Here is a 24053-nt window from a genome sequence, read left to right as displayed (position 1 = left end):
CTTTAAATGGTTGTATATGAAAAGTGTACATTATATACAAGAGAATAATGAGTTGTATTAAATAAAAAAATGTTTACCCTATCAATCCACAAACAATTTTGTCTTTGAATGTGTGTATATAAGGAACATTAAGATAAGTAACTAAGAGTTATAGCTTCAAGATTATAGTTTAGAATAGTAGCATCATTATATCAGAAAGTATGACACTTCATGTGTCACTTTCATGATTGGTCAGAACAATATATTATTATTAAATTTTAAACTTAAATATATGATATGACATGACAGAGTAGAGTTGACTCATATCTCAATCTCTTTTATAAAAAATGTTCCTTGAGTTAACACTCATTCTCTTTTAGTAGGAATTGTTAGAATTTAACACTCATCGTTCAACTAACCTATATCAAGATACATAGTACGTTGAAAATGAGATGGTATGCAAAAAAACTATAACATAATTATCATATACTATATAGAACTCTCAAAACCAAAAAAAATCTGAATAATCAATGTCCAAAAGTAACATTGTAATTAAATTTTGCACCATGGATATCCTCAGAATAGAACTAGAAAGTTACATTTAACTATCTGCTATAATCTTCAAACCAACACTGGAGCTGTTAGCTGCACCATAGCCTCCACCACCTCTTCCAAAACCAGGTCTTCCACCAGGACCCTACATTGAAAACAATCACCAAATTATGTAAGAAATAAAATGAGACATAGAAGATAAATGAACATGCCTAATTGTTTGTATATCAGATCAACAACAGAACAATTAGAAAAGGAAACATAAATTACTCTAAATGATGGTTGAAAGTCTGCAGGAGCTTCTCCTTTATCACCACCCGAATCACCCCGAGGAGCTCCGCGATATCCATCACGATCAGCAAACCTTGAGCCTCCTTCGAACCGAGGAGGACCGCTACAAATCAAGAAAAATGATTTGTAAGCTTTCATTTTAAAATCAATTGGCATTAAGTAGTTTAACAAGTATATAAGCTACATCAAATAATTGAGGTAAACGGTGTGAGACTTTCAACAAAACTAGCTATAAACATTGAAATAGCACGAGTACGAATTCGAAATTGATCGTAGACTTAGCTAATTACCGCGGACGATCGGCAGAAGGGCCAGCAAAGGGCCTAGCAGAAGAAGGTTTAGGAGTTTTCTTGTAGGTAGCAGGCACAATTTCTGAAGGGAGATTAAGGTAAGTCCTTAAGAACTGAATTCCATGATTGGTGAGAAACCAATAGTAATGCATCCATGCAAAAGTCTCACGTACATATTCTCTGGATTTGAAGCTCTGCATAATCTTAATCACTTGTAGATTTGGGACATCAATTTCTGGGTGTTTTGCTAAATTGAAATCCTTTTTTGCATAACATACTCCTTCTACAATTATCCAAACAATCAAAACCAATATGGGAATTATTATCAATAAAAAAAGGATTACTATTATTGAATTGTTTAGTTGATGTAGATATCAGGAAATGCAACAACATCAAAGAATGAGAATCATAATTAATAGGGAATGAATGCATGTAAGAGATAGAGAAATGAGAATGGAAAATAAGAACCTTGAAAGAGGTATTTGCAGATCTCCTTGCGATTTTTCTCTGGAATAATCTGTGTCATCACATCATACATGGCAAATGAAATTGTCAATTTATGACGAACACAAACATATATATATATATAGAGAGAGAAGAGATGGATGATACCATTGTTGAGGTGATCGCACCACTTTGTTTGCTCTATTCACAAACCAGATACGCTGTAACACAAATGTGTCTTATATACCGTAAAATGTCATTACATTAATAAATCAAGGTGTTGATCTAGTAGTATAAGCTCTACTAGATCTAGATGACTCAAAAGTCAATGATTAAATTCCTAAAAGCGACACTTGTTATTAGAGATAACTGCAAATTTAGAAATGGAGTAATCCCTTAATCAAAAGGATAAAGAGATCCTTGATAGTACAAAAGAAATCATTACATTAATAAATGTTCCATTAAATTATTATTTTTGACTCCTCTAATCTTATGCCACATAAAATAACATATTGTATGTCATTTTTTTTTCTTATAATAAAAAGTGACATATAGTTGTGGTACAAATTTACATAACACACATGTTAAAGAAGTCATTAAAATTAAATTCGACTGAGTAATGTATTTATCATTTTTTTAGAGGTGAGATGTCTATACTTCTATGAAAACATAATTTTAATTAATTTCTTAATATATATCCTATGACCCACACCTTTGATCCATTCAAAAATCATGATTAAGACATACTTCTCGGAAAACTAACCTAATAAATTTTTAGTAATAAAACTTAATATTTTAAATATAAGAAACTTTATAATATATGAGTAATATTAAATAACTTATATCTAGTATAGGCATAATATTTTCATTTTATATTTCGTTATCCTTCAATTTCCAATAAATTCATTTATTTTTGCCATGACTTCACCAATTTATAGACAGTTAAAATAAATATTGCAATAATTAAAGTAGAGGGAGAAATCAGTAGACTTGATAGTAAAATTTTAAAATTAATATACATGAAAATATGATTTTTTTTACACAGTTAATATACCATGTATTATTTTTATCTAAAAAAAGAGTGAATTATGATTAATTAATATTTATAATGCAAGCATAAAAATTTATAGTTATGAGTACATAAACAATTTTTTTCATTTTAACTATAATTAAAATTTGAATGCTAACAAATTTGAGAATAATAAATTAACTAATTTTAATTAAGAGCGAGTTATTAATAAGTAAGGTATAATCATTAAACAAAGAAAAAAGAATCTGATGAAACATTAATTTGAATTTATTTGTTTCTCATAGAACAATCATTCTTCATGTGTTGTTTAGCGAATTTCATGGATACTAGTATAAGAAAGTAAGCACGTAGCGATAATTTATGAATTTTATATATTATTATTACATTATTGATATTTAATTATCGTTGATTTTTCACTAAAAAATAATCCAAATAAATGATTACACTAATCTATAGATTTTATATTCTTTTATATAGTTTGAAAACGTTTATTTTGCCTCCATTATACGGAATAGGTGCAAATAATCCGTAATAAAGTTAGTGATATTGTTGTCTCCTTTTTCCTTAAATTAATAGTAACAATGATGACTAAAACACTAATCCAATATCCTTATCCTAATTAGGTTTCAGAGTTTCTTCTTCTTCTTCTTGCCTTCGATGACCCTAACAAGTAAACACTCTTTTCATTTTATTTATTTTATTTTATTACTTTTTTAATCTTCTGCAATCTGCATTGTTATTTAACTAACACTTTCCTATTTATTTATTATACCGAATCTTTTCCTTCTGTTTGGAGCTCATAAATTAGTTGATTCAGTTAGAATTTTAAATTTAATATTTATACACAATCAGTGCATTATTCACCGTTCATTTTGATTTGATTACTTTTTACGAAGAGTTAATAAAGATAAAAAATGAACGGTAGATGATACAATGACTTTTTTTCTCTTGGAATAATTAGTTTAGGGATTAACTCTTTAAGATTAGAAAATATCTTATCTTGCTGTTATGATGAAATCATATTTTAGTTGATTAGATAATATCTTTTTTTTGATTAATTTTAGCTTATCTTTTCAGAATTTCCACTACTATATATAAGTGGTCAATGTCTACATACTCAATAAGAAAAAGTTTCAATCTTTTATTAATTCTCTGCATTTTTTACTTTGTTTACAAAAGTATTTTCTATTAGGGTTTCACAATCCTATCAGTTACCACCTTTTTATGCTCTAGGTGTGTAATGTTGACATGTTAATCTTATTCTCACATATGCTATTGTAGAATTCATCATTGCATATTGTGGTTTGGTTTCACAAAACTTTTTTTAAGAAGTTATGCTTTGATGCAGATTCTAGATGTTACAAACAAAAGTGTGCCTCAAAATTATTCACTGAAGGTTTCAGATATGGTTAGAGTTCCCAAAGAGGAGAATTGGCATCCCAGCAAAAATACTGATTCAAAGGAGTGTGAAGAGGTATTTTCGATGTCGTCATCAACAAGAAACTCGAATAGCTTGCAGTCTAGTTCAAATGCAATCACGAAGCGATTAGGTGCTTCTAAAAATCCAGCCATCCTGCCAGAGACTACTAGAAATTGTTCAACTCAATGCCAGCCAGTGCAACATTTAATTACTAATGAGTCGATGAATCTATGGCAGAAGTCGCCAAACCATATAGATATGCCTTGGCCTTTTATTTCAGTGTTAGATGATGGTATGCACCATATGGAATCAGGAGGATATTCAAACATTGTGGGCCATCCAGAAGGAACTCCCCATGTTATTGAATCCCTAAAGAAAAGCAGACCATCAAGCTTCTTAAGCCAAGAGTATTGTGTAAATATCAAGAAAAACCGTTGTGAAGTGGCATATGAAAAAGCTATCATGGAATTACAATTGTCTGAATTGAGCAAAATATCAATTTGTGATGATTATCCTGGGAGAAGTGCAATACATGGTGATCTCTCAGAGGCTTCTGTCTTTTCTCCTATAGATTATGGAAAACAATTCGAAGGTGGCAAGCAAGCCACTTCAGTTAACATGAAGAAAAATCCTTCCAGCTTTGATTTCCAAATTCAGCAGGATTTGGAGTTAAATTCTTTCAGCAGCAGCTTTGATGGAAAATCATATTCAAGCTCTGAACTTTGTTTGCCTGATGAAGACAGTTTAATTACATTTGATGATCCATTCTTGATGGCTGGTTTGGCTGTGGTTGATAATTCCATGTCTAGCCCAGAAAGGAATCCAATTGAACCTTATGTGTTTAGTCCAAGCTCACCTCGTGATATGATTGAGAAGCTAGTGGAGTCTATACTCAATGATGAAAGTTCTCCTCCAACAGAGGCTCATCTCTTTTTTCCTTCAGAAGATGAAAAACATTTGCAAGGGGTCATGCAAGCCACTTCTATTAGCATGAAGAAAAATCCACCCAACCCTGGTTTCCAAATACAACAGGATTTGGAGTTAAATTCTTTCAACAGCAGCTTAGATGCAAAATCAAATTCTATCCCTGAGCTTTGTTTGCCTGATGAAGACAGTTTAATTACTTTTGACGAGCCACTCTTGATGGCTGATGTGGAAAACTCGGACGTGGTTAGTAATTCCATGATCAGCACAGAAAGTAATCCAGTTGAACCTGATGAATTTAGTCCAAGCTCACTTTGTGATATTATCGAGAAGCTAATGGAATCTATACTCTGTGATGTAAATTGTCCTCCACCTCCACATGTGGGTGATCCTAAAGTGCACCATGGTGCTGGATTAGAGGGCTTTTACCACTCTCTGTATGCACGGCAATCTCATGCACATTTCGGTTCCAATCAGTTCAATCCAGGAGAAGATCAACAAGCTCATCTTAGTTTTCAAAGAAACAACATTGGTTCAGCCATACATTCCTTCTTCACCTACCACCCTCTCCCATTAAATACAATGTCACAACCCTTCCTTGTTTCTCAAGACAAGAGGAGGTTTGGTTATGGATTTGGTAAATCAATGTTCCATCAGATGATGAATCCAGGAAAACTTCATGTTTGCTCATTATGTAGAGTGACACCACATCCGTGTATGCTCCAGCTCGCGTCTTGCTCACAGAAGCTAAACACAATGCTTTGGGTCGACACGAAATTGAGAGCTAGGAATTGGCACCCTTATGTGGGAGGGAAGTTTCCAGCAGTAGACTAAGCTAAGAATCTAAATCGAAGATGGATATGGAAGATCGGTGTTACAGCAATGAAGCATAGATGAACATTTTCTGCTTAAATCGTAATGGAGAATAGAACTGTCCTGGTTACCATTAGAATCAGTGTAGAAAGTAGATTAGGTACATGACAATTTCTTGACTATAAATGAATCTGAGTAAGTTGTTCTTGTAAAACAAAGTTAGATTTAGCAACTATTAAGTTTAAGAAGAGTGTTCTGGCATAAGAATACAAGCATATGTGATGCATGCTATCCAAAGAAGAAAATGACTATATATGCTAATTGCTTTGGATGCACTTGCTGTTTATTACACCTATATCATGAAATATTATTTGCAGCAATTGAAGAAAAAAAAGAAGTCAAATTACAGGTCCCTTCCAATGAATGTTTTGAAAACTTGTCCATTTAAATCAATTTATATAGGGGCGACATAAAAACATCAGACAAAATTGTCAAACGAATTAAAATTATATCAAAATTATTCCATTTTTAAATCAAAATATAAATAAATTAAAAACTATTAGTCTGAAGTTACTTATCTTTAAACATAAATTTATATATACAATCTTTTATAGGAAGATTAGAAACCTGACAGATTAGAAGAAGATGGCTAAAAAACTGAACAACCAAACTAAACCCATATGATGTTATTTGACATTGATTTCTTTACTTTCATTAAAATTAAAAAATAAAAAATAATAATTGTATAACTTTGAATTCACAAAACCACAGAAAATGACCATACATTATTAAGAGAACTGCAAAGTATGAATTCTAGATTTTGTTGGAGTTGCTAGCTTAATTCCATACTATATAGGCAACTCAATGGATTTATAGTTGTCTGTTTTTACAGCTTGATCAGCAAAGGAAATTGGACAAATTGTCTAAAAAGAAAAAGAGAAAGTCTAAAGTGGCTCTTTAACTTTCTTTCTCCTAGGCAAAGTCCTACTGGGTCCAAAATTGATTTGGAATAACATTTTTCTTAAAAAGCTTGTGATATCTATTTTTATTTTGACAAATACCATGTAGAAATTGGTAAAGAATTCCCCAATATACATGGATGAGTAAGGTTACTACAACTGCACAAACACCAACAATTACTATGAATTAAGGTTTTATAATATAATGTATAGACCCAAAAACATTTCCTAAGTTTTTGTTCTTGGTTTTTTGTTCATGATAATTAGGCTTTCTACCCACTCTATACAAATTGCATAATTATGGGAGCATAGGCTACCCTTTTTTCTCCTTTAATTTTCACCTTGCCTAGCTTTGTTAACTTTTGTAAAAGCTCATAATAATAATCTCACCGACCACATAACAATCTATTATTTTCTTCTTCACTAGTTTCCCACTCTACAATTCCCTCCAATCCCAAGAAACAAAGCAGATCACTAATACTACTACTCTATCAATTATCATAGAGGTCTTAAATCCATTCAACATGGGAAACTGCTTCTTAGGGGTCATGGCAGATCATGAAAAAGCAGCAATCAAAGTAATAACATCAAATGGTGGCATCATGGAATTCAAAGCTCCTGTAACAGTGAGTTTCATCACCAATGAGTTCCCTGGGCATGCCATATTCAGAAGTCATGATCTTTTCTGGAAGCCACTTAACCAATTTGATGAGTTGGTATCAGGCCAATCTTATTACTTGCTTCCACTCAACAACAGCAGCAACAACAACAACAACGGCATTGTTAGACAAGGTCACATCCGATCGCATAGTGTTCCTACGATAACCTCGTACCCTGCCCCTTATAGAATGTTCTTATCTTCCATAGAACCTTTCTCTAGCAGCAGGAGCAATATTGCTAATAGTAATGTTTCCAAGTGCACCAGGGGTGGTAGCAGTAGCATGTTTTGGAAAGTGAAACTTGTGATCACTCCTCAAGAGTTAGAAGACATTTTGGCACAAGAGGCTCGCACTAAGGAGTTGATAGAGAGTATGAGGATTGTAGCAAAATGTGGCATTTCATCTGCAGCTTCAGATACCCTTTGTGATCAGTGGAGCTTTTCCAATACCAGTGTTAGTGTTTCCTCAAAGATTGATGCTTTAGTAGTTGGCATTTAGTACAAAGATAAGCAGCAATTGATTTGCAGCCACATTTCACTGTTTTTTATGTCACTCTCCTTTTCACTTTGTCTACTTTGCTAGCTTCATTTCTGTTGTTAATTTTGAAACAAAGAATGTTACTATGATTACTTTGAACTGATCAATCAGAATGTAATTATCATGATATTCTGCAAATACCACCTAGCATCACCAATTCATTATGGATGTGAGAACATCAAATTCCTCAATCCTCATACACCTAACCAAAAAAGATGAATGATTGAAATCATAAAAAAAGTGTTAAATGAGTTTCAGCACAGTACATTAAAGTGTTGGAAAGTAAAGTGCTTTAATTACATTCTCCAATATAAGAGCTTTTCATTCATTGGATGCTTAGCCAAGGGAAAGAACAAATGCTGTCACTAAGAACTCCATCTTTTTATTTATTGTGATCAATACTTGCAGCACTGTTGAATATTAAATCTAGATTTTGTAAATGTAGATGATGATTTTGATTCTAAACTTAATTTTAGACTAACCAACTATGAAAATGCCAAACATACTCCAAAAAAACTCAGAAGTATATTCGGGACGGGTGCTGGAAACTTTGCTGATTTTTTAAGCTAAACAAGACTGTAACTGGTGAATGTAACTAGATTGAGGAAGACCCTATTGGTATTAGCCCTTTTTATTGCAAGATGTTGTGTAAAATTACTCATGGAGTAATAGATATTCTCCTACAAATTTTTCATATAAATCATTCTGCGCTATAAGAAAGTTACACATATTACTTGTAAACTAATCATTACTTCAATAACATTGTTTCAGTTAGTATTGATAAGATTATGGAATATTAGACTTATGTACTCCCACAGCTTCTAATATGAACTAGAAATGTAAATGTTTGACAATCTGTGACTGATGATGGCTTTTAAGTTTTAATACATTCAAATGATCAAGTCTATTTGCTAATTTAAGTATTTTTGTTTTGATTAAGAGTTTGCTTTATCAAATGAAAGTATTGATAAGATTATATATATTAATATCAGTACAATGCCACTGAACAGTTCATATAATTAAATTATTACTTGCAAACTTTTTACAGTTTAGTAATGTGAGACTTCAACTTAAAAAAGTTATCAAAGACAAAAACAAATTGCTTAGACTTGCTTTTGGAGTTACCATTCTTCTTGATGACAGATCAGCTATGGAGTATAATTTAAATACACAGAAGTATCATATTATGGCTTACATCATTCCATTTGGTAAATACTTTTATACTGTAGACAAATTTGGCTAATGACAGGAATGAACCCATCATAAAAGGGAAAACAAATCAACTATGTGAAGGATATTTCCTAGAGGGTTTAGTAAAAATGGCTCTGTATTAGTTTGTATTTGTGATTAACATTCTCCTAATATCCATCAGCTAATGTCTAATTCCTCTACACATTAGACTAATTCACAACACAGGTGAGTAAAAAAATCATAGATCAGAACTCAGGACTAAGAAAGCCACTGGGAAAATTACTTCCACTTATGATTTAAATGCAATAGAAATTACAAGACCTGATAGGCATGTGCATGCTTTCTTTTACCTCTATGCACAATCATTGGCCAAAGGCATACAACAAGCCACACAGACTTCACGTAAAATAAAACATTTCGAAGGTTTCAGCATTCATTTTGATGGGTTTGCTTCATTTTTTGGTGAACTCTTGGAAACAGTATATCATTCAGTTGTCTCTCAGCACTGTACTCCGAAGTGGCCTGCAAATGGAATTTAGCAAGGTAGATGAATGTAAAATAAGAGAATATAGAGGAGGTTTGAGTTGTGAGACACAGAGGAAATATAATATTTCATTAATTACTTATAATTTTTCAGTACATAAACAGATCCTTCTATACATCTAATCTTTATTTATTCTAACACAAAAACCATTTACTTTGGTGCTTAACAAGTAACAAATTACTTAAACCATAGCAGTTCCATAAATTCCAAATTACTTAATACTATGTTATATTCCTTGACGAAGGGCAACCAAACCAATGAGCCTTACAATGGACACGGTGCCAAGGGCCATATTCCTAGTGCATCAAACATGTCACAACCCACTCTAGAAGTGAAACTCTGAACAGGTTTTGTAATTAGTCCACCCAAACCCTCAGTCTTTAGTGTACTGCAGAAGCACTTTCGCTTTGGATCTTATTGTCAATCCTATATGCACGGTACATAACTACATACCAACAGAAACATTACAAGCACCAAGTAATTTAAGGACAAGAATTATGTTCTGAAGTCATCAGGCATACCAAGGTGGTATTTGTCAAACTAATAACACAGAAGGTCCAACTAAGTAAATGCAGTTGAGCCATTTCAAAAAGAATAAATAAATGTTTGATGAACTCAATAATAGCTATGTTGGATCAGCCTGTATGTACTAGACTATAAGTTATACAAGAATCTTTTAACAGGTCACCTGAGTTAACGTTGAGGATGTTTGAATGTTCAGTGAATGGCACAAGCATTGATTAAGCACATGAGTTGTGAAATATAAGGAAATATGAATTTGTAGCTATAAAAAAAATAATGTACCCTTTTCTTAAATGCAAATCTCAGAGTTTGGACTTGAGTTCCTGAACAAACCCTTAGGTCAAACCCAAGGGAGTCTATACAGACAAGTTGTGCCTCCTGCAATAAGTTGGAATGAAGTGTGATCATCAACAGCAACAACATACTAATGAGCATATGCTTGCAACAAAAATGTGTTCAACATAATGGAATAGCCTAACAGATGATAAGGAAGGTTATGAATTTCTGATATGGTTTATCATCATTACATTCATTCCTATATCCGTATCACAAATAGTCAGAGTGTTCTGTTAATAGAACCCTAAGTTCTTTAAAAAACTGCTCCTGTAAAAGTTAACAGAATTGCTGAGACTACTAGTTTTAGTATTTGGGATTACATGAGTTTTATTCTGGTTGAATATAACGAGACAACTTAAAGTAACAATGACACAAACCAACCTATATTTAAAATGTATGTAAAAACCATTTAACTGTGCAAGAAAGAAGTTTATAAAGAATGTACTAATAGTTTATGAAGTACTACCTCCACTTGAATAGCCTTACATCTCCAACAGAGAGACTTGAGGGCTTGTACAGTCTTTTCTCCCCCAGCTTTCAAACGGGATATGATTTTGGGAGCTGAGTGTGCAATAGCATCAGGTTGAGCTTTCATGTAGTCTTCCACTTCAAGGAGAGTCTGCCAAAATCACAATAAGTACTCTTATTTTTCAGCAAAACTAAAAACAAGACCAAATAATATATAATTAAACACATAAACGTGAAATAATTTAACCAGGTCCTAAGGAATTAGTTCATTATTTCTTACCTTAGGCCAGCACATTAGCTCCTACATATCTGTGTCCCCACTCACCATTTGTCTAAACAATAGAGTTGAAATTCTATTGTTACTTTGATGTCCCACATTGAGTAAAGATTGGCACTTAAGTTATGAGGTTCTCTCACCCAATAGACTGGCCTTTTAGGATGATTGGCTTTCCTCATTCAATTGAGTTATAACAACTGGTCCTTTTCTTAAGAGCTAGCTGGCCATGGAGGGGAAACATGGAAAGGAGCAACCAGGGAAGGGGCTACCTAGCACCAGAAATGTCTTGAGCAAATGCCCCTCTTTTGGAGTGAAAGGCCTGAGTGGGCATGGCTTGAGTCGTAACAGTTACATAACGTACTATTTAGTTCTTCACCATATATCACGGGGGAACAAAAAATCATGATGTTCAGATTACTTTCTCGGTGCTTCACCCATTATAGTTACTCTACTTTCTGGTGACTAGTTCACAAAGCATGAAATTTTCATTTATGATGATAAACTACTTACAGCACTGAAGCTTTGAAGGGAAAGAAAACTCCTACTTGTATTTTGGATTAACTCTCAAAAGGTATAAGCCCATTACTTATCAAGTTTTCTTTAAATTATTGTGAAGTATTCTAAGATTGCAACTTGCAAGTAGTTTGAACAAATGAAGCAGTGACTGTGATGATAGATGGGAACAAACATGTTGGATTAACTAACCAAATTTAGTTACCAACTGAAGAATAGAAAATTTCTAAGAATCAGTATCAACAAATATGAATAAAGTGTATAATCCATTGTATCTCCAATTTCATAGCAATAAACATACCGGACGTCCATGTGCTGAAAACACTTGAATCTTAGTCATTTCCAGCTTGTAAAATGTAGTCCCATTGATGGGAATGTCACCATTCTCAGTATTTTGCATCTCTGCTGCAGTATCTCCAGATGATCCTAAATTATGTACATGGCCATTAATCATGGCAGTGTCTTCTCCTTTAATGTCAATGGGTTCACTTGTGTCAGTATTATCGGATTGACTGGCAGATAGATGCTTTTGTATTATAGAATGTTCTTCAATAAAGGCCGGTCTTATAAGACCTTGGATAGCTAGACAAGCTGGGGGTTGTTCCATCCAATCAAATGGGTCATCAGAAGCAATCTGATCATAAAACATAAAAAAGTTAACTGGCACCAAAAAATCTAGTATAATGGCAATGGAAAAGCTGCAGCAACCAATTGCCTAGAGACAAAGTACAACTGCACTCATTATTTTGTTACCTTGAACTTATCCCTGAACACCATATAATGAAATTCCTATTATTAATATTTACCTCAGCCAATGTTTTAGCAAAATCCACTGGATGGGAAAAACGCATAGTCTCCGATTTTGTCCAGACTGGAAGTGTTTCATCAGCATCGACTTGTTCATCCTCGTCTGAAAGAACAGATACCCACTCCTGTAAACAAGAACATGGAACATAATGTATAAGGTTTCCATTTATAATGTTTACACCTGAGAAATGAACCTAATCCTCAGAATTACATTGAAACAAAACAAATGAGTTTCTAACCGAATCATAATCATCATTGTCGTCTTCATCTTCATCCTCTTCATCATTGTTATCAACATCCTCATTATCTTCATCATCAATTTCCTCAATCCCAAAGTTGATTTCTGAAGGACCTGATAAGTCCATATCAGATAGCATTTCCATGGTATCAACGCCAACAACGACTTGCTAGAAGGTAGGAAAAAGACAAACCATAAAACCAGAACATTATTACATGGAAATAGATGCAAACTTTGCAAAGCATGAATGGATACATAACATTCAAAAGAGAAACATGATAGAAGATGACTGACAAATCCGGCTTCCCAAACACACAGAAGATTTAGGTGAGCATTATTGATGTCTGATGACTACAAGTCTACAACATTATAAATGTACTGAATTACTGATGAAGTAAACAGCTCACTGGTTTGAAGAAAACACATGATGTTCTATATCCAGGAAGAGTACATTCAAATGCTAAAAGCAATAAAGTGACAAGATACACAGACCATAAATACACAAGTAAACATATTGAATTCCACACTAATTATTAGATTCTATAAAGTCTAATCTTTGGAGAAGGCCATAAGGCATGCATATTTGCAGGAGTATATGTAAAAGGAACCGCTTGGAGATTATTTAGAAAGTTAGAAACATGGCCATACCACATAGTTATCCTCTGAAGTTAGGGATTGCAAAACATCTTGACCATTCTTCATCTGGAAGTATATATCTGCAATGCAAAAATTCAATTTGGTAGATGAAGCAACTCAGAACTGAGAAAAAATGTTAATGTAAAAAATGTTAATGATCCTGCCTTGTCTCACTTACTTCCATGCTCATCTGTCAAATAAGGCAAATCTGGCCAAACAACATGTTCATAATCTTCGCCATCGATCAAAACTGCAAACACCATTGTTGCTTTGCTATTGACCTAAAAATAACACACCACAATCGCCATTCCTTGCATTATTAGTTATGAAGACAAGAATGAAAAAGTTACTGAATAGCTGTTTATAAAGTTCAGTTTATTCACTACATGAGCCCAACTTTCGCTTAATTTAGAGCACATTAAGGGCTTGTTTGCTTCGGCTTAAAAAAAGTGTTTTTTTCTTTCTAAAGTCATATTTTAAGAAGCCGAAAAATATAGTTTCTCAAAAAAACTGATTTTGATCTTTTTAATTTGCAACTTCTGCTTTTATGTTATAGCCCAAGCAAAAAAAAGTGCAAGTGTTTGAACTTAGAAATAATTTTTTCTATAAAAAAAAATCAGCTTTTTGTGGGGGGATACATAAACAAACAGGTGATAAGATGGAATATAAAATCCAAGATTCATATTGTACTGAAATTTGATTACAGGAAAGTACATGAGTCTAACTTGTGCAAAAAAGAATATAACTTTTTGAGTGAGGGAAAATGGGGTGGGGGTGTTAGTTGAATGAATAAGAAGAGTAGAATTGAAATAAAACCTGAATAAGAGTTCTACTAATTTCAGCAGGAGTGAGTGTAGCATGATGTTGAGAAACGAGTGGTTCAGGAATTTCCTCAAATGGGTGGTAGGATGACTTGGCATCTTTGTTAACATGGTCATTATGTTGATTCTGTGATGATGATGATGATGATGATGATGATGAAGAAGCTCTAATTGTATTGTTCACAAGTTTGTTCCTTGCTTTGAAAAAAGTGGTAGTGGTAGTGGTAGTGGCAGTGTAGTTTATGTGATGATAAGGGAAATGGGGCAATGAAGCAATATGAACTACACTGCTGCATACATCATCTGCAATGCAATATTACAAATACAAATAACATTAGTACTAGTTCATGTTCAAAGAGACAAATAAACAAACACAATGAATGCAAAAAAAAGTTGAAAATTACGAGGAAGAACGGGGAACATCATCGTTGTTTAAGGTAGAAAGAGAATGAATGGTGAGAGGTTAGTTGAAGATGAGGTTCTGTTTCTCCATCATTCACTTCCCATTCTTCAATATCCCCTCTAAACTAAAACGTCGTCGTTTCGTAAGTAGGTATACCCTCGCTCACGTGCGGTGAGATTAAACTAAAATAATTATTTACTTCATCTATTAAAGTGTATGATGGGTGCTAATAAGATTATCTCTCATCTTTTCGTGGAATAAGTATTGCTTTCAGAAATTGAATTCTCGAGTTTTATATTACTAAAAAAATGTTTTATTGGTCGATTATATTTTACTTAATTAAGGGTGAGTGTCTGTTTTTTTTGTTTCCCATAGATTTTCTCACACTAGAGGTAATCTTATCCGAGCTGGGAACATTCACAGGTATGTGGGGCTAACTAACTCTCCCAGCAGATATTTTTTCCATCCACAAGACTTGAACCCGAAATCTTATTTAAGGGGAATCAAACATGTATCACTTGAACCAACGTCCGATAGTGGTGAATGTCTGTTTAGTAGCCCAACCAAGTATATATTCATTACTTATTTTATTTGTTCGTATTTGATAAATAATATTTGAATCATGAAAATGCATACTCATCCACCATTAGAAAAACATTGAGATAATTGAAACTGTGATTCTATGTCATTATTTTTTTAATCCATATTAAATTTTATGAAAGATAAGCAAATTTTAGTAATGAATGAGATTAATTTTAGGTTTGATACATTGACTTCAAAATTAAACTTCTAACCACATACTTAAGTTTAAGTGTCTTATACTAATAACAACACAAGGTGAATTATCTAAATTTAAATGGTTGGTTATGGAAGATGATAAACATCCATAAAATAAGCAATAAAATTATCTAAAAAGAGGAAAAAACAAGTAACAATCTATTCTGTTATTAACAAAAGAATTATTAATTTTCTAGTAGTTTGAAACTATAATGAAAACTATACTTAGTAAAATTCATTTTAATTTTTTGTTTATCACGTATATCTTCATACTACAGTCAATTAATCAAATCAAAAAAAAAATACCAATAATGTATTGATCTAATAATATAATGATCCGTTAGATCTCGGGATAAATAAATGATCGAACCCATATTTATTGCCTGAGAGGCGACCATGAATCATAAAATCCGAAAGAGATTTCACAGAAGAAAAAAAGAGTATAAAAACCCTTATTATTCATTTTTGATAATTGAGTTTGAGAAAGTCTTCTAAGGTCAATAATTCACCATAACCTTGTTCTTTCTTCCATCAATGGCTTCCGATCTAGAATTGAAGGCTAAAGAGGCTTTTGTGGATGATCACTACGATCTCGCCGTTGAACTTCTCACTCAGGCTATTCAACTCAGCCCCAACAACGCTCATCTCTATGCAGACCGTGCCCAAGCCAATATCAAACTCCAAAACCTCACTGGTATACACTCTCTCTTTCTTGTATCTCAATTAAAGTTTGCGTTTTTATGATACCCTTTTCTTGCTTTTGGATAAATCACCAACTTTTATATAGCCACGGAGATACAGATTATAAAAACTTTATGGCATGATACAACTTTCAGAAAGGAATGATGTTATAAAAGTTAGGATCAGTGATTGTAAATCTTGTAAAATGCTAACACTTATGCAAGTATTTGACACTTAGATTTATGAGGGTGTAGCAATTCAAAAAGTGAATCATGTAAAAGTTGTTGAATATAGTTACAAGCGTTTGAAAGTGTCTTTGTGTGTGAGAAAGACTTTCTTGGATAAATTTAAAACCCACTTTGTTGATCCCTACGCCTCGGAAGAGATTATTTTTCGGACTATTTTGCTAGATGAGTGAAATGTCCGATATTGATGCACCAGGACTATTTTGAAATAACATTCTATAGAACTGAATTTGGAACTGTGTTCAATTGGGGTCATGTATTTGTGTTCTTGGAATGGAATTTTGTGGCAACATTATGAGATTTTAACCTAGAGGGAGCCTCTGTTGTTTGGGCATCTTTTTATATTCATGGTTTATGCTAATTCTGGTTTCTTGCCTTTCGTACCAGAGGCTGTTGCCGATGCAAACAAGGCAATTGAGTTGAATCCTTCTCTATCAAAAGCATATTTCCGCAAAGGGTGAGTTTACCTCCTTGTTTCCCACACTTTCTTAACGTACTTTGAGTTTTTTTTTTACTACAGATTGAGTTTTTTAATGTATTACATCTTGCACTGTTTTCCTTGCTATAGCTTGTGGAATATTTCCATCATACCTTGGCCATCAATGTTGCTAACTCAATGCTTGTCTTATGTAGATTGTAAAATAATAGTTGGCATATTATTATTCCATGTGAAGGTTGAATATTAATGACTGTATTGGGCTAAACTTGTCTGCTTTTCTTTGCTGTGTAGTTTGTCACATGATAAATAATATATCTTAGGATTTGGGTTCTATTAGATTTTTTTAATGTACCTGGTCAAATGTGCTTCAGTTTCTAAACGGGGTTGTTGCTAATATGGTTGTAGTACTGCATGCCTCAAGCTCGAGGAATATCAAACTGCTAAGGCAGCTTTTGAGATTGGTGCTTCGTTGGCTCCGGGAGAATCAAGATTCACTAATTTGATCAAAGAATGTGATGAGCTCATTGCAGGTAAGCGTTTGTTATTTGTTTATTTTAATTTTTTGCTTTACTTCTTAGATCATGCCCTGAAGTTCTTAGAGAAAATGTGGATGTCATATTTGACTACAAAACTTACATGTGTTTGATGGACATATTATGTTGAACAGAAGAATCCGGTGCCGTCCCCGTACCAGAAAATACCACATCACATGATGTATCTACAGAAGATGTTCAGCCCGAGAAAGATGTTCCAGAGCTGCAGTCAGTAACAGTGGCTAAACCTAAATACAGGTTAGTGGCTTAGTGTAGCATTCTGTTTTTGTGCCACTTACTAGGGTTATTGTCTTATAGCAGTAAAGCACTGATATATTTGTGTGTGTGTATATGTAATACCCTTTCTATATAATTGGTTAGCTCTTTAATGATTTGAAATTTGGAATACACGTTCATTTTGCAAATTCCAATTAAAGGAAAAACTAATAACTCTTGCATTGTTAATTTTCGAAACATCATATTTGTGCAGACATGAATTTTACCAGAAACCTGATGAAGTGGTTGTTACCATATTCGCAAAGGGCATCCCACGGAACAGCATTTCTGTTGACTTTGGTGAACAAATTGTATGGTTCCTTCATTTATATTTGATCAATGCATTTTCTTTTATTTTATTATGCTGTTATTACAGTTGCCAGCATCTTGATGAACTAGTGGATGGATCATATTCTAATTTTACTTCATTCTTTTTTTCCAGCTAAGTGTTAGCATTAATGTCCCGGGCGAGGATATATACACCTTTCAACCTCGCTTATTTGGAAAGGTATGAATGGGAGCTTCTTTGTTTGTGTACAATTTTAGTTCTGGTTATAATGTGGAAACTAGAGATGATATTTAGAGGTTGATTCTAAATTATGTTGTCTAACTATTTTTCAACATTCTTTTACTACTTTCAAGCCTATCAGCTGGCAAATTTGCATTGAACCTCTTGTATATGATTTGTCTAAGCCGCATTATGTTATTTTGTAAGCCATGTGAATCTTCACTTTTCCTCATGCAGATCATACCTGCTAAATGCCGGTTCGAAGTTTTGTCTACCAAAATTGAAATCCGCCTTGCTAAAGTAGAACTTATTCACTGGACTTCTCTAGAATTCAGTGGAGGTGTTATAGCTCCCCAGAGGGCTAATTCTTCATCAGGTAACTTCAGATTTAGACCGAACTTCAGCTCCTGTTTCTCCTCATTCTTCCTGTTTGGTAACCACGGGATTTTTTTAAATATCTTTTTATGTGTTGTTTGTGAATGCATTTATTAACATATCATGGTAAACTAGATCTGTTCTGTTAATTTATTAACAGCTCTACCTAATTTGTATGAATATAAACCACTTTACAATTGGCTTGGATGCTTTAGATATCCTCATATTCTAATTATGTTTATGTGCTGATCAAATTTTATACAGCAATGATTGGTGTGAACATTTTAATAGACATCCTAGGTTATGTGACTCAACAGTGTTTTGCATGTTCTCTCCTCGATTTGATACGAGTTCTATTTGCTGATATGCAGTCAAATTATTGTCTTTCGATATTTTTATCATGGTTTAGATGCAAATATGCTTATGTTGTGTCGATGTTTACTTACTAATACGCATACGTTGTATCATGGACATGGTTTACATGCTAATATGTTCTTTTCCTGACCATGATTTCGGCAGTTGCTGGAAGTCAAAGACCTACTTACCCTTCCTCAAAACCAAAAAGAGTAGATTGGGACAAGCTGGAAGCTCAAGTTAAGAAAGAGGTTTGTCTGCCGCTTGCATAAAATATTTTAGTTCTTTTTATGTCGGTGCACTTCCTTCCTAACATTCTTCATTTCAGGAGAAGGAAGAAAAACTTGACGGCGATGCAGCGTTGAACAAATTTTTCCGTGAGATATACCAGGATGCAGATGAGGACACAAGAAAAGCTATGAAAAAATCATTTGTAAGTTTTTACTATAGTTTCTATCTTGGAACTTATCGGGCATGCTTCAAATTTGTTAATGGTGCATACTGATGTAAAGTTTAAATTCTTGCAGGTGGAGTCTAATGGAACAGTTCTGTCTACAAACTGGAAAGAAGTTGGATCGAAGAAGGTAGAGGGAAGTCCACCCGACGGTATGGAGCTGAAGAAATGGGAACATTAAGCTGTTTTCTTAATCAATATTTTGTGAATCTATATACATCATTTTGTGGTTAGATACCTTCTCTGAAGTCTGAACAAATGGAGATATTTAACTGCTTTAATTGGTATTGGTTTTCTTGGTGCTAGAGTTTTTCTGTGTTGTTAATGTAATGCAGTTCTAGTTTCTCTGTTTATTTTCATTCATTCAGGCTATCATAGTTCTGTTTTTCTTTTCATCATGATATGATTTTCTTGTGATATGAAAACTGAAACTCATAAATTTTAAAAAAGAAATCAATTTATGATTGCCAAAATAATCTAATCTAAGCATACCTATCTTAATTTTGTGCATATCTAAGAATATATTCTTAGATCTTAGATATGAAAACAAAAAACAAAAGTCAATGATATTATGCATCATATAGCCAAGGGACCACACTGCTTTGTGCCTTGGATTGTTAAATCTTCAATTGTGCCTTGGATTGAGTGCCACGTTTGTTCATTTTGGAATGGTTCTACTCTTAAATTTTTTTGATACTATTAAAGGTATCTTTCGTCCTTTTGGGTAAAGAATTAATTTTTTTGGGTTCGTGGCTGCCCCTCCCAACAAGTATCGTTCTTAGGAATCGAAACGTTAACATTTTGGTCATCATAGCAATCTAACGAACCTTACATTATTGGACCAATACGTTAGAATTTTGGAATGCGCTCCTCAATCTATTTATTGAACCCTATCATTCAACTACAAAAATGTCTTTTTCTCACCAACAATGCATTTCAAACTTCATGGACTCAAATCATCCAACCTCCTTAATGTCTCAAATTTTATTTTTAATTTTGAAGTGTATTTCAAAAGCTTTTTGAGTTCTTTTGATAAATTTCTTTATATTTTCTACCTGACATTATTTTTTATGTTATTTGTCATTTGTTCATTAATAGAAGTGGTAATTTTGTGAAAATTCAAAAAAAGAAGTTAAGAAGGTAAAATTATATTGTTATAGTATCTTTTTGAAAAACCAAGAAAAGTAATCAACCTCCTTGACAAAATCATTCATAAGATTGTTCTTGGAAAATATTCATTTGATTGGTTACACTTTTATTTTTACTTTTCCAATACAAATTAAATGTTCCTAAAAGTTAAGTTTGATTAGAATTTAAGTAGAAATACTTGTAATATTTACATATACCTTATGCAAGACTCTTAATTTATTGCTCACTGAATGGTCGACACTTTGTGTTGATTCTGTTTACATGGAAGTAGTGAATTTTTTAATACTAACCAATTTTGACAATATAAAATACTCATAACATAATTCATATGTACTAAAGAATAAAATAATAATCTAGGATATCCGGTATGGCGGAAATGATTCCGACCAAACCCTTCAATTAGTTATATCCGATTTTTGCTCAGTGGGGCATATCAAGCAGCCAAGACACTCGAGTGACGGGGATGGAACAGTATTAAACAAGAAAATCATAGGGAAGATATTGAAGATATAAAAGAAAATGTAATAAATTTAATTATATTTTAAAAGAAAATGTAATAAAAAAAAATGGTGTGTGTGTTTAAATAAGAGTGGAGTGGGTTTCCGTTATTGAATGGGAACCAGGAAGGAGAACTTGAGAGTCGGAGTAATGAAACCCGCCAAATATAAATAATTAAATAATTAATTAATTAATTCATAATATTCACATTTCATCATTTGAGTCTGAATCGTTAATCCACAACATGGACCAAAACATTCATAATTCCTCTTCCTCCGATTCCGATTCCGATCACGATCAACGGAGGACGCCGCCTAACTCCTTCAAATCCAATGTCTACCGCCTCTTCGGCCGCCAACATCCCATCCACAAGGTCTTCGGTGGTGGAAAACGTACGTAACCTCCTCCGAATCTTATGCATTTCCGTTATACATTTATTTATTTATTATTATTATTTTTGTTTCATTGGACAAGTTAACATTGAAATCTTAATTTCTAGCGTTGTTTGTGATCCGATGCATGAACCACTTCTCATTTTTTTATGAATAACGATTTTGTGTTGGTTCATGTAATGATCATCGTTTTGGTGTTTGCTTTGTAGATTTTAATTTTATCGTCGTTATCGTTATGGTTTCATTGCAGCAAATGTTGGATTGATGAAATTCTCATTTTTTAATTTTTCTATTCAAATGTGAATGCTGTTATTCAAAGCAAAAAGTTGTATTCGTTTGATCAAAAGCTACAGAGTATTTTGTATTCGGCAAAACTGAATTTAAATCATAGCTGCGGTTGCATTGTGTCGTGTCGTGCATGGCCACAATTTAAATCATATGTGATCCACATTTTAAAACCCGTAGTATTGTGAAACGAGATGCAACATAACATAAAGTCATTTTACTTTCCCTTAAGCAAGGTCTCGGATTCGAGCCCGACATACCTGTGGATGTTTCCGGCTCAGACAAGATTGCCCCAGGACGAGGATACCTGTGGGAAACCAAAAAATAATGTCATTTTGCTTCACCATTATTGTTAAACTGTGGGCTTCATGTTATTGATAATGTATATGAAAAGTGTTTTTTAACAAAAAATTACAGTGTCCAATGCTTTTTTTTCCTATGTATTTTAAGAGAATGTGTATACAAAGAAGATAAGAAGTAATTGACGGATAGGGATTACAATAACAAATATGATATCAGATTTTGGTGTACTAATAATAAAGTTGATATACATAACAATACTCTTGTGGTGAATGCAACACTTTTACTCCTCTTATCATCATGTTGCCTTACATATCTTCCTTTGCAGCCGCTGATATTTTCCTATGGAGGAACAAGAGAAGCTCAGGAATTGCACTTGGTGCTGGCACTGCTTTGTGGTTGTTCTTTGAGTTGCTGGAATACCACCTCATCACTCTGGTTTGCCATTTATTGATTCTGTCTCTAGCCGCCCTTTTCTTGTGGTCCAATGCATCTGTTTTTATCCACAAGTAAGCCATTGCAAATTCTTATACTGTCTTTCCTTTGTAGTCATTTTGGTGTCCCCATAAAAAAAAAGTGTGAGATTTAGGAATGAACATTATATGAGAAACAATCCCATCCATGAAATTTCTGCACTGGATAACTGACTCTTAAATATAGTCAATTGTTAAATACTTATATTATATCTTCTATCCTGTTATTTAATGCACTTTTATGTGGTCTTTACATTTTCTCAATTAGGGCTCCGCTGCACATACCACACGTAGCAATTCCGGAGGAATGCGTTGTTGAGATTGCTTCTGCTTTGAGAATTGAGATCAACCGAGCCTTTGTTGTTTTGCGGGATATTGGAACTGGGCGAGATTTGAAAAAGTTTCTTAGCGTAAGTTCCTTCTTTCATCTTATGTAAAGCTTTAGTTTCCTGATGAAACCATGTTGCTTGGTCGGGTTTGTTTTAGTTCATTTAATTCCAGTGATTTTCTTTATATTTCGTGAAAATTTTGAGAATCAACTAAACACCATGTCCTTTAATATTGTATTCAATCGTCCATTTTGCACTATTACTTTTACATTATCTAGTAGTAGTAGCGGTACAACTAAGGTCTTTTCTCACCCTGTTAACAGGTTATTGGTGGGTTGTGGTTTATCTCTATAATTGGGAACTGGTTCAACTTCCTCACCCTCTTTTACTTAGGTAAGATTTGATTTGATATATTACTTCCTCTCTGCTGATTGTTACATGTTTTGGTATTTATGTGCGAAATGCCTCTTTAATGGTATTTTCTTACTGAATCGGTTTGGTGAGTACAGGCTTTGTGTCACTATTCACATTGCCACTGCTGTATGAGAAATATGAAGACCAGGTTGATGCATTTGGCGAGAAGGCCATGGTTGAAATTAAGAAGCAGTATGCAGTGTTTGATGCTAAGGTTTTGAGCCAGATACCAATAGCAGGGTTGAAAAAGGATTAGAATACAGCATCTAAAGGTTACTGTCAACATTGGATTATTTTTGTTCAGATGTCAACTATCCATGGCCTTACCTTACGGGAACCTTCTTCCTTTTTTTGAGTGAAATATAGTTTGAACAATAAACGCCCCCCAAATCCCGGCCTTGTTTTGAGGATTATCTTTGATTTTTAATTACTCTTGAATTAAGTGGCGAAGCATCGATATATTTTTGTTGTATACATTGACTCGATGTCTAATGGAGTGCTTCAAGTTCAATTTGTCTTCTTTTACTATATATCAGTAACAATCCCCGTGCGATTCGCAGGTTTTTTTATATCCTGTTATAATAAAATTTAATATCTACAATTACTATTACTATGATGAAGTGAATTATTAATTAGATGTTGTTTCGCTCTATTTTATGAAAATCAATAATTTATATTTTCATGGGGTCTAAAAGATGGGTCTATTTTCTTCTTTCCTATTGGACTTCTCACTACATAGTCTTGTTTTTAACTCTATCAGAGACTTACAACAAATGAGACCCTACCAAAAGATCTATATCCAGTATTCTTTCTGTTTGTTGCAGCACCTAGTGTTGCTTCTGTGGAATGGGTTAGAATTCAGGGTTATTTTGATTATAGATCAAGAATTGCCTACATCATTAAGTTTTAGTGTCACA

The 24053-nt window shown here is 33.4% G+C and overlaps 6 protein-coding genes across 10 annotated transcripts; 4 read left to right on the top strand and 2 right to left on the bottom strand.

Moving 5' to 3' along the window:
* LOC109354105 (40S ribosomal protein S10-1-like) lies at positions 404-1775 on the bottom strand. Its single transcript, XM_019596461.1, has 5 exons — positions 1725-1775; positions 1581-1629; positions 1113-1395; positions 802-925; positions 404-676 (listed from the first exon to the last, which is right to left on the bottom strand). The coding sequence occupies exons 1-5, from the start codon at positions 1725-1727 to the stop codon at positions 581-583; spliced, it is 555 nt and encodes a 184-aa protein (XP_019452006.1). The 5' UTR covers positions 1728-1775; the 3' UTR covers positions 404-580.
* Positions 3250-5765, top strand: LOC109353553. Of its 3 annotated transcripts, none has more exons than XM_019595887.1 (2): positions 3250-3256; positions 3990-5765. In XM_019595887.1, exon 2 carries the CDS (start codon positions 3992-3994, stop codon positions 5762-5764), a length of 1773 nt encoding a protein of 590 aa, XP_019451432.1. In that variant the 5' UTR covers positions 3250-3256; positions 3990-3991; the 3' UTR covers position 5765. The 3 variants fall into 3 exon arrangements, with proteins under 3 accessions (XP_019451432.1, XP_019451431.1, XP_019451430.1); XM_019595886.1 differs by lacking the exon at positions 3250-3256 and having other exon boundaries at positions 3807-4508; positions 4542-5765; XM_019595885.1 differs by lacking the exon at positions 3250-3256 and having other exon boundaries at positions 3807-5765.
* On the top strand, positions 6888-8293 carry LOC109354744. The gene has a single exon (XM_019597444.1). The coding sequence runs from the start codon at positions 7227-7229 to the stop codon at positions 7857-7859; it is 633 nt and encodes a 210-aa protein (XP_019452989.1). The 5' UTR covers positions 6888-7226; the 3' UTR covers positions 7860-8293.
* Positions 9315-14765, bottom strand: LOC109354743 (uncharacterized protein At3g49140-like). Of its 2 annotated transcripts, XM_019597443.1 has the most exons (11): positions 14656-14765; positions 14247-14554; positions 13609-13711; positions 13443-13510; positions 12796-12963; positions 12556-12681; positions 12254-12383; positions 12051-12175; positions 10958-11110; positions 10438-10533; positions 9315-9611 (listed from the first exon to the last, which is right to left on the bottom strand). In XM_019597443.1, the coding sequence occupies exons 1-11, from the start codon at positions 14675-14677 to the stop codon at positions 9516-9518; spliced, it is 1395 nt and encodes a 464-aa protein (XP_019452988.1). In that variant the 5' UTR covers positions 14678-14765; the 3' UTR covers positions 9315-9515. The 2 variants fall into 2 exon arrangements, with proteins under 2 accessions (XP_019452988.1, XP_019452987.1); XM_019597442.1 differs by having other exon boundaries at positions 12051-12383; positions 14656-14764.
* Positions 15888-19596, top strand: LOC109354616 (protein SGT1 homolog). Of its 2 annotated transcripts, none has more exons than XM_019597233.1 (10): positions 15888-16125; positions 16745-16814; positions 17202-17326; positions 17464-17587; positions 17820-17916; positions 18048-18113; positions 18351-18489; positions 18993-19093; positions 19171-19275; positions 19370-19596. In XM_019597233.1, exons 1-10 carry the CDS (start codon positions 15966-15968, stop codon positions 19475-19477), a joined length of 1095 nt encoding a protein of 364 aa, XP_019452778.1. In that variant the 5' UTR covers positions 15888-15965; the 3' UTR covers positions 19478-19596. The 2 variants fall into 2 exon arrangements, with proteins under 2 accessions (XP_019452778.1, XP_019452779.1); XM_019597234.1 differs by having other exon boundaries at positions 15889-16125; positions 19008-19093.
* LOC109354617 (reticulon-like protein B1) lies at positions 21117-23649 on the top strand. The gene is made up of 5 exons (XM_019597235.1): positions 21117-21335; positions 22249-22429; positions 22662-22803; positions 23046-23115; positions 23232-23649. Exons 1-5 carry the CDS (start codon positions 21188-21190, stop codon positions 23390-23392), a joined length of 702 nt encoding a protein of 233 aa, XP_019452780.1. The 5' UTR covers positions 21117-21187; the 3' UTR covers positions 23393-23649.

Source organism: Lupinus angustifolius, chromosome LG08, assembly GCF_001865875.1.
Source record: "Lupinus angustifolius cultivar Tanjil chromosome LG08, LupAngTanjil_v1.0, whole genome shotgun sequence".
NCBI classification, from domain to species: Eukaryota; Viridiplantae; Streptophyta; class Magnoliopsida; order Fabales; family Fabaceae; genus Lupinus; species Lupinus angustifolius.
Note: the sequence above shows the minus strand (reverse complement) of the source record. Positions and strands in the feature narration are given on the sequence as shown.

Bases quoted from the DNA above. Each gene is read 5' to 3' on its own strand.
- LOC109354616 (XM_019597233.1), top strand. From the start codon at position 15,966: ATGGCTTCCGATCTAGAATTGAAGGCTAAAGAGGCTTTTGTGGATGAT. The intron at 17,917-18,047 runs GTATGGTTCCTT...CTTTTTTTCCAG, and splicing joins TTGACTTTGGTGAACAAATT to CTAAGTGTTAGCATTAATGT. The intron at 18,114-18,350 runs GTATGAATGGGA...TTCCTCATGCAG, and splicing joins AACCTCGCTTATTTGGAAAG to ATCATACCTGCTAAATGCCG.
- LOC109354744 (XM_019597444.1), top strand. From the start codon at position 7,227: ATGGGAAACTGCTTCTTAGGGGTCATGGCAGATCATGAAAAAGCAGCA.
- LOC109354617 (XM_019597235.1), top strand. From the start codon at position 21,188: ATGGACCAAAACATTCATAATTCCTCTTCCTCCGATTCCGATTCCGAT. The intron at 21,336-22,248 runs GTACGTAACCTC...CTTCCTTTGCAG, and splicing joins GGTCTTCGGTGGTGGAAAAC to CCGCTGATATTTTCCTATGG. The intron at 23,116-23,231 runs GTAAGATTTGAT...TGGTGAGTACAG, and splicing joins CCTCACCCTCTTTTACTTAG to GCTTTGTGTCACTATTCACA.
- LOC109354743 (XM_019597442.1), bottom strand. From the start codon at position 14,677: ATGATGTTCCCCGTTCTTCCTC. The intron at 14,555-14,655 runs GTAATTTTCAAC...ATTGCATTGCAG, and splicing joins GATGTTCCCCGTTCTTCCTC to ATGATGTATGCAGCAGTGTA. The intron at 13,511-13,608 runs GTAAGTGAGACA...TTTGCATTGCAG, and splicing joins TTTGACAGATGAGCATGGAA to ATATATACTTCCAGATGAAG.
- LOC109353553 (XM_019595885.1), top strand. From the start codon at position 3,929: ATGCAGATTCTAGATGTTACAAACAAAAGTGTGCCTCAAAATTATTCA.
- LOC109354105 (XM_019596461.1), bottom strand. The intron at 926-1,112 runs GTAATTAGCTAA...CTTGATTTGTAG, and splicing joins CCTTCTGCCGATCGTCCGCG to CGGTCCTCCTCGGTTCGAAG. The intron at 677-801 runs GTAATTTATGTT...TTTTCAATGTAG, and splicing joins ACTTTCAACCATCATTTAGA to GGTCCTGGTGGAAGACCTGG.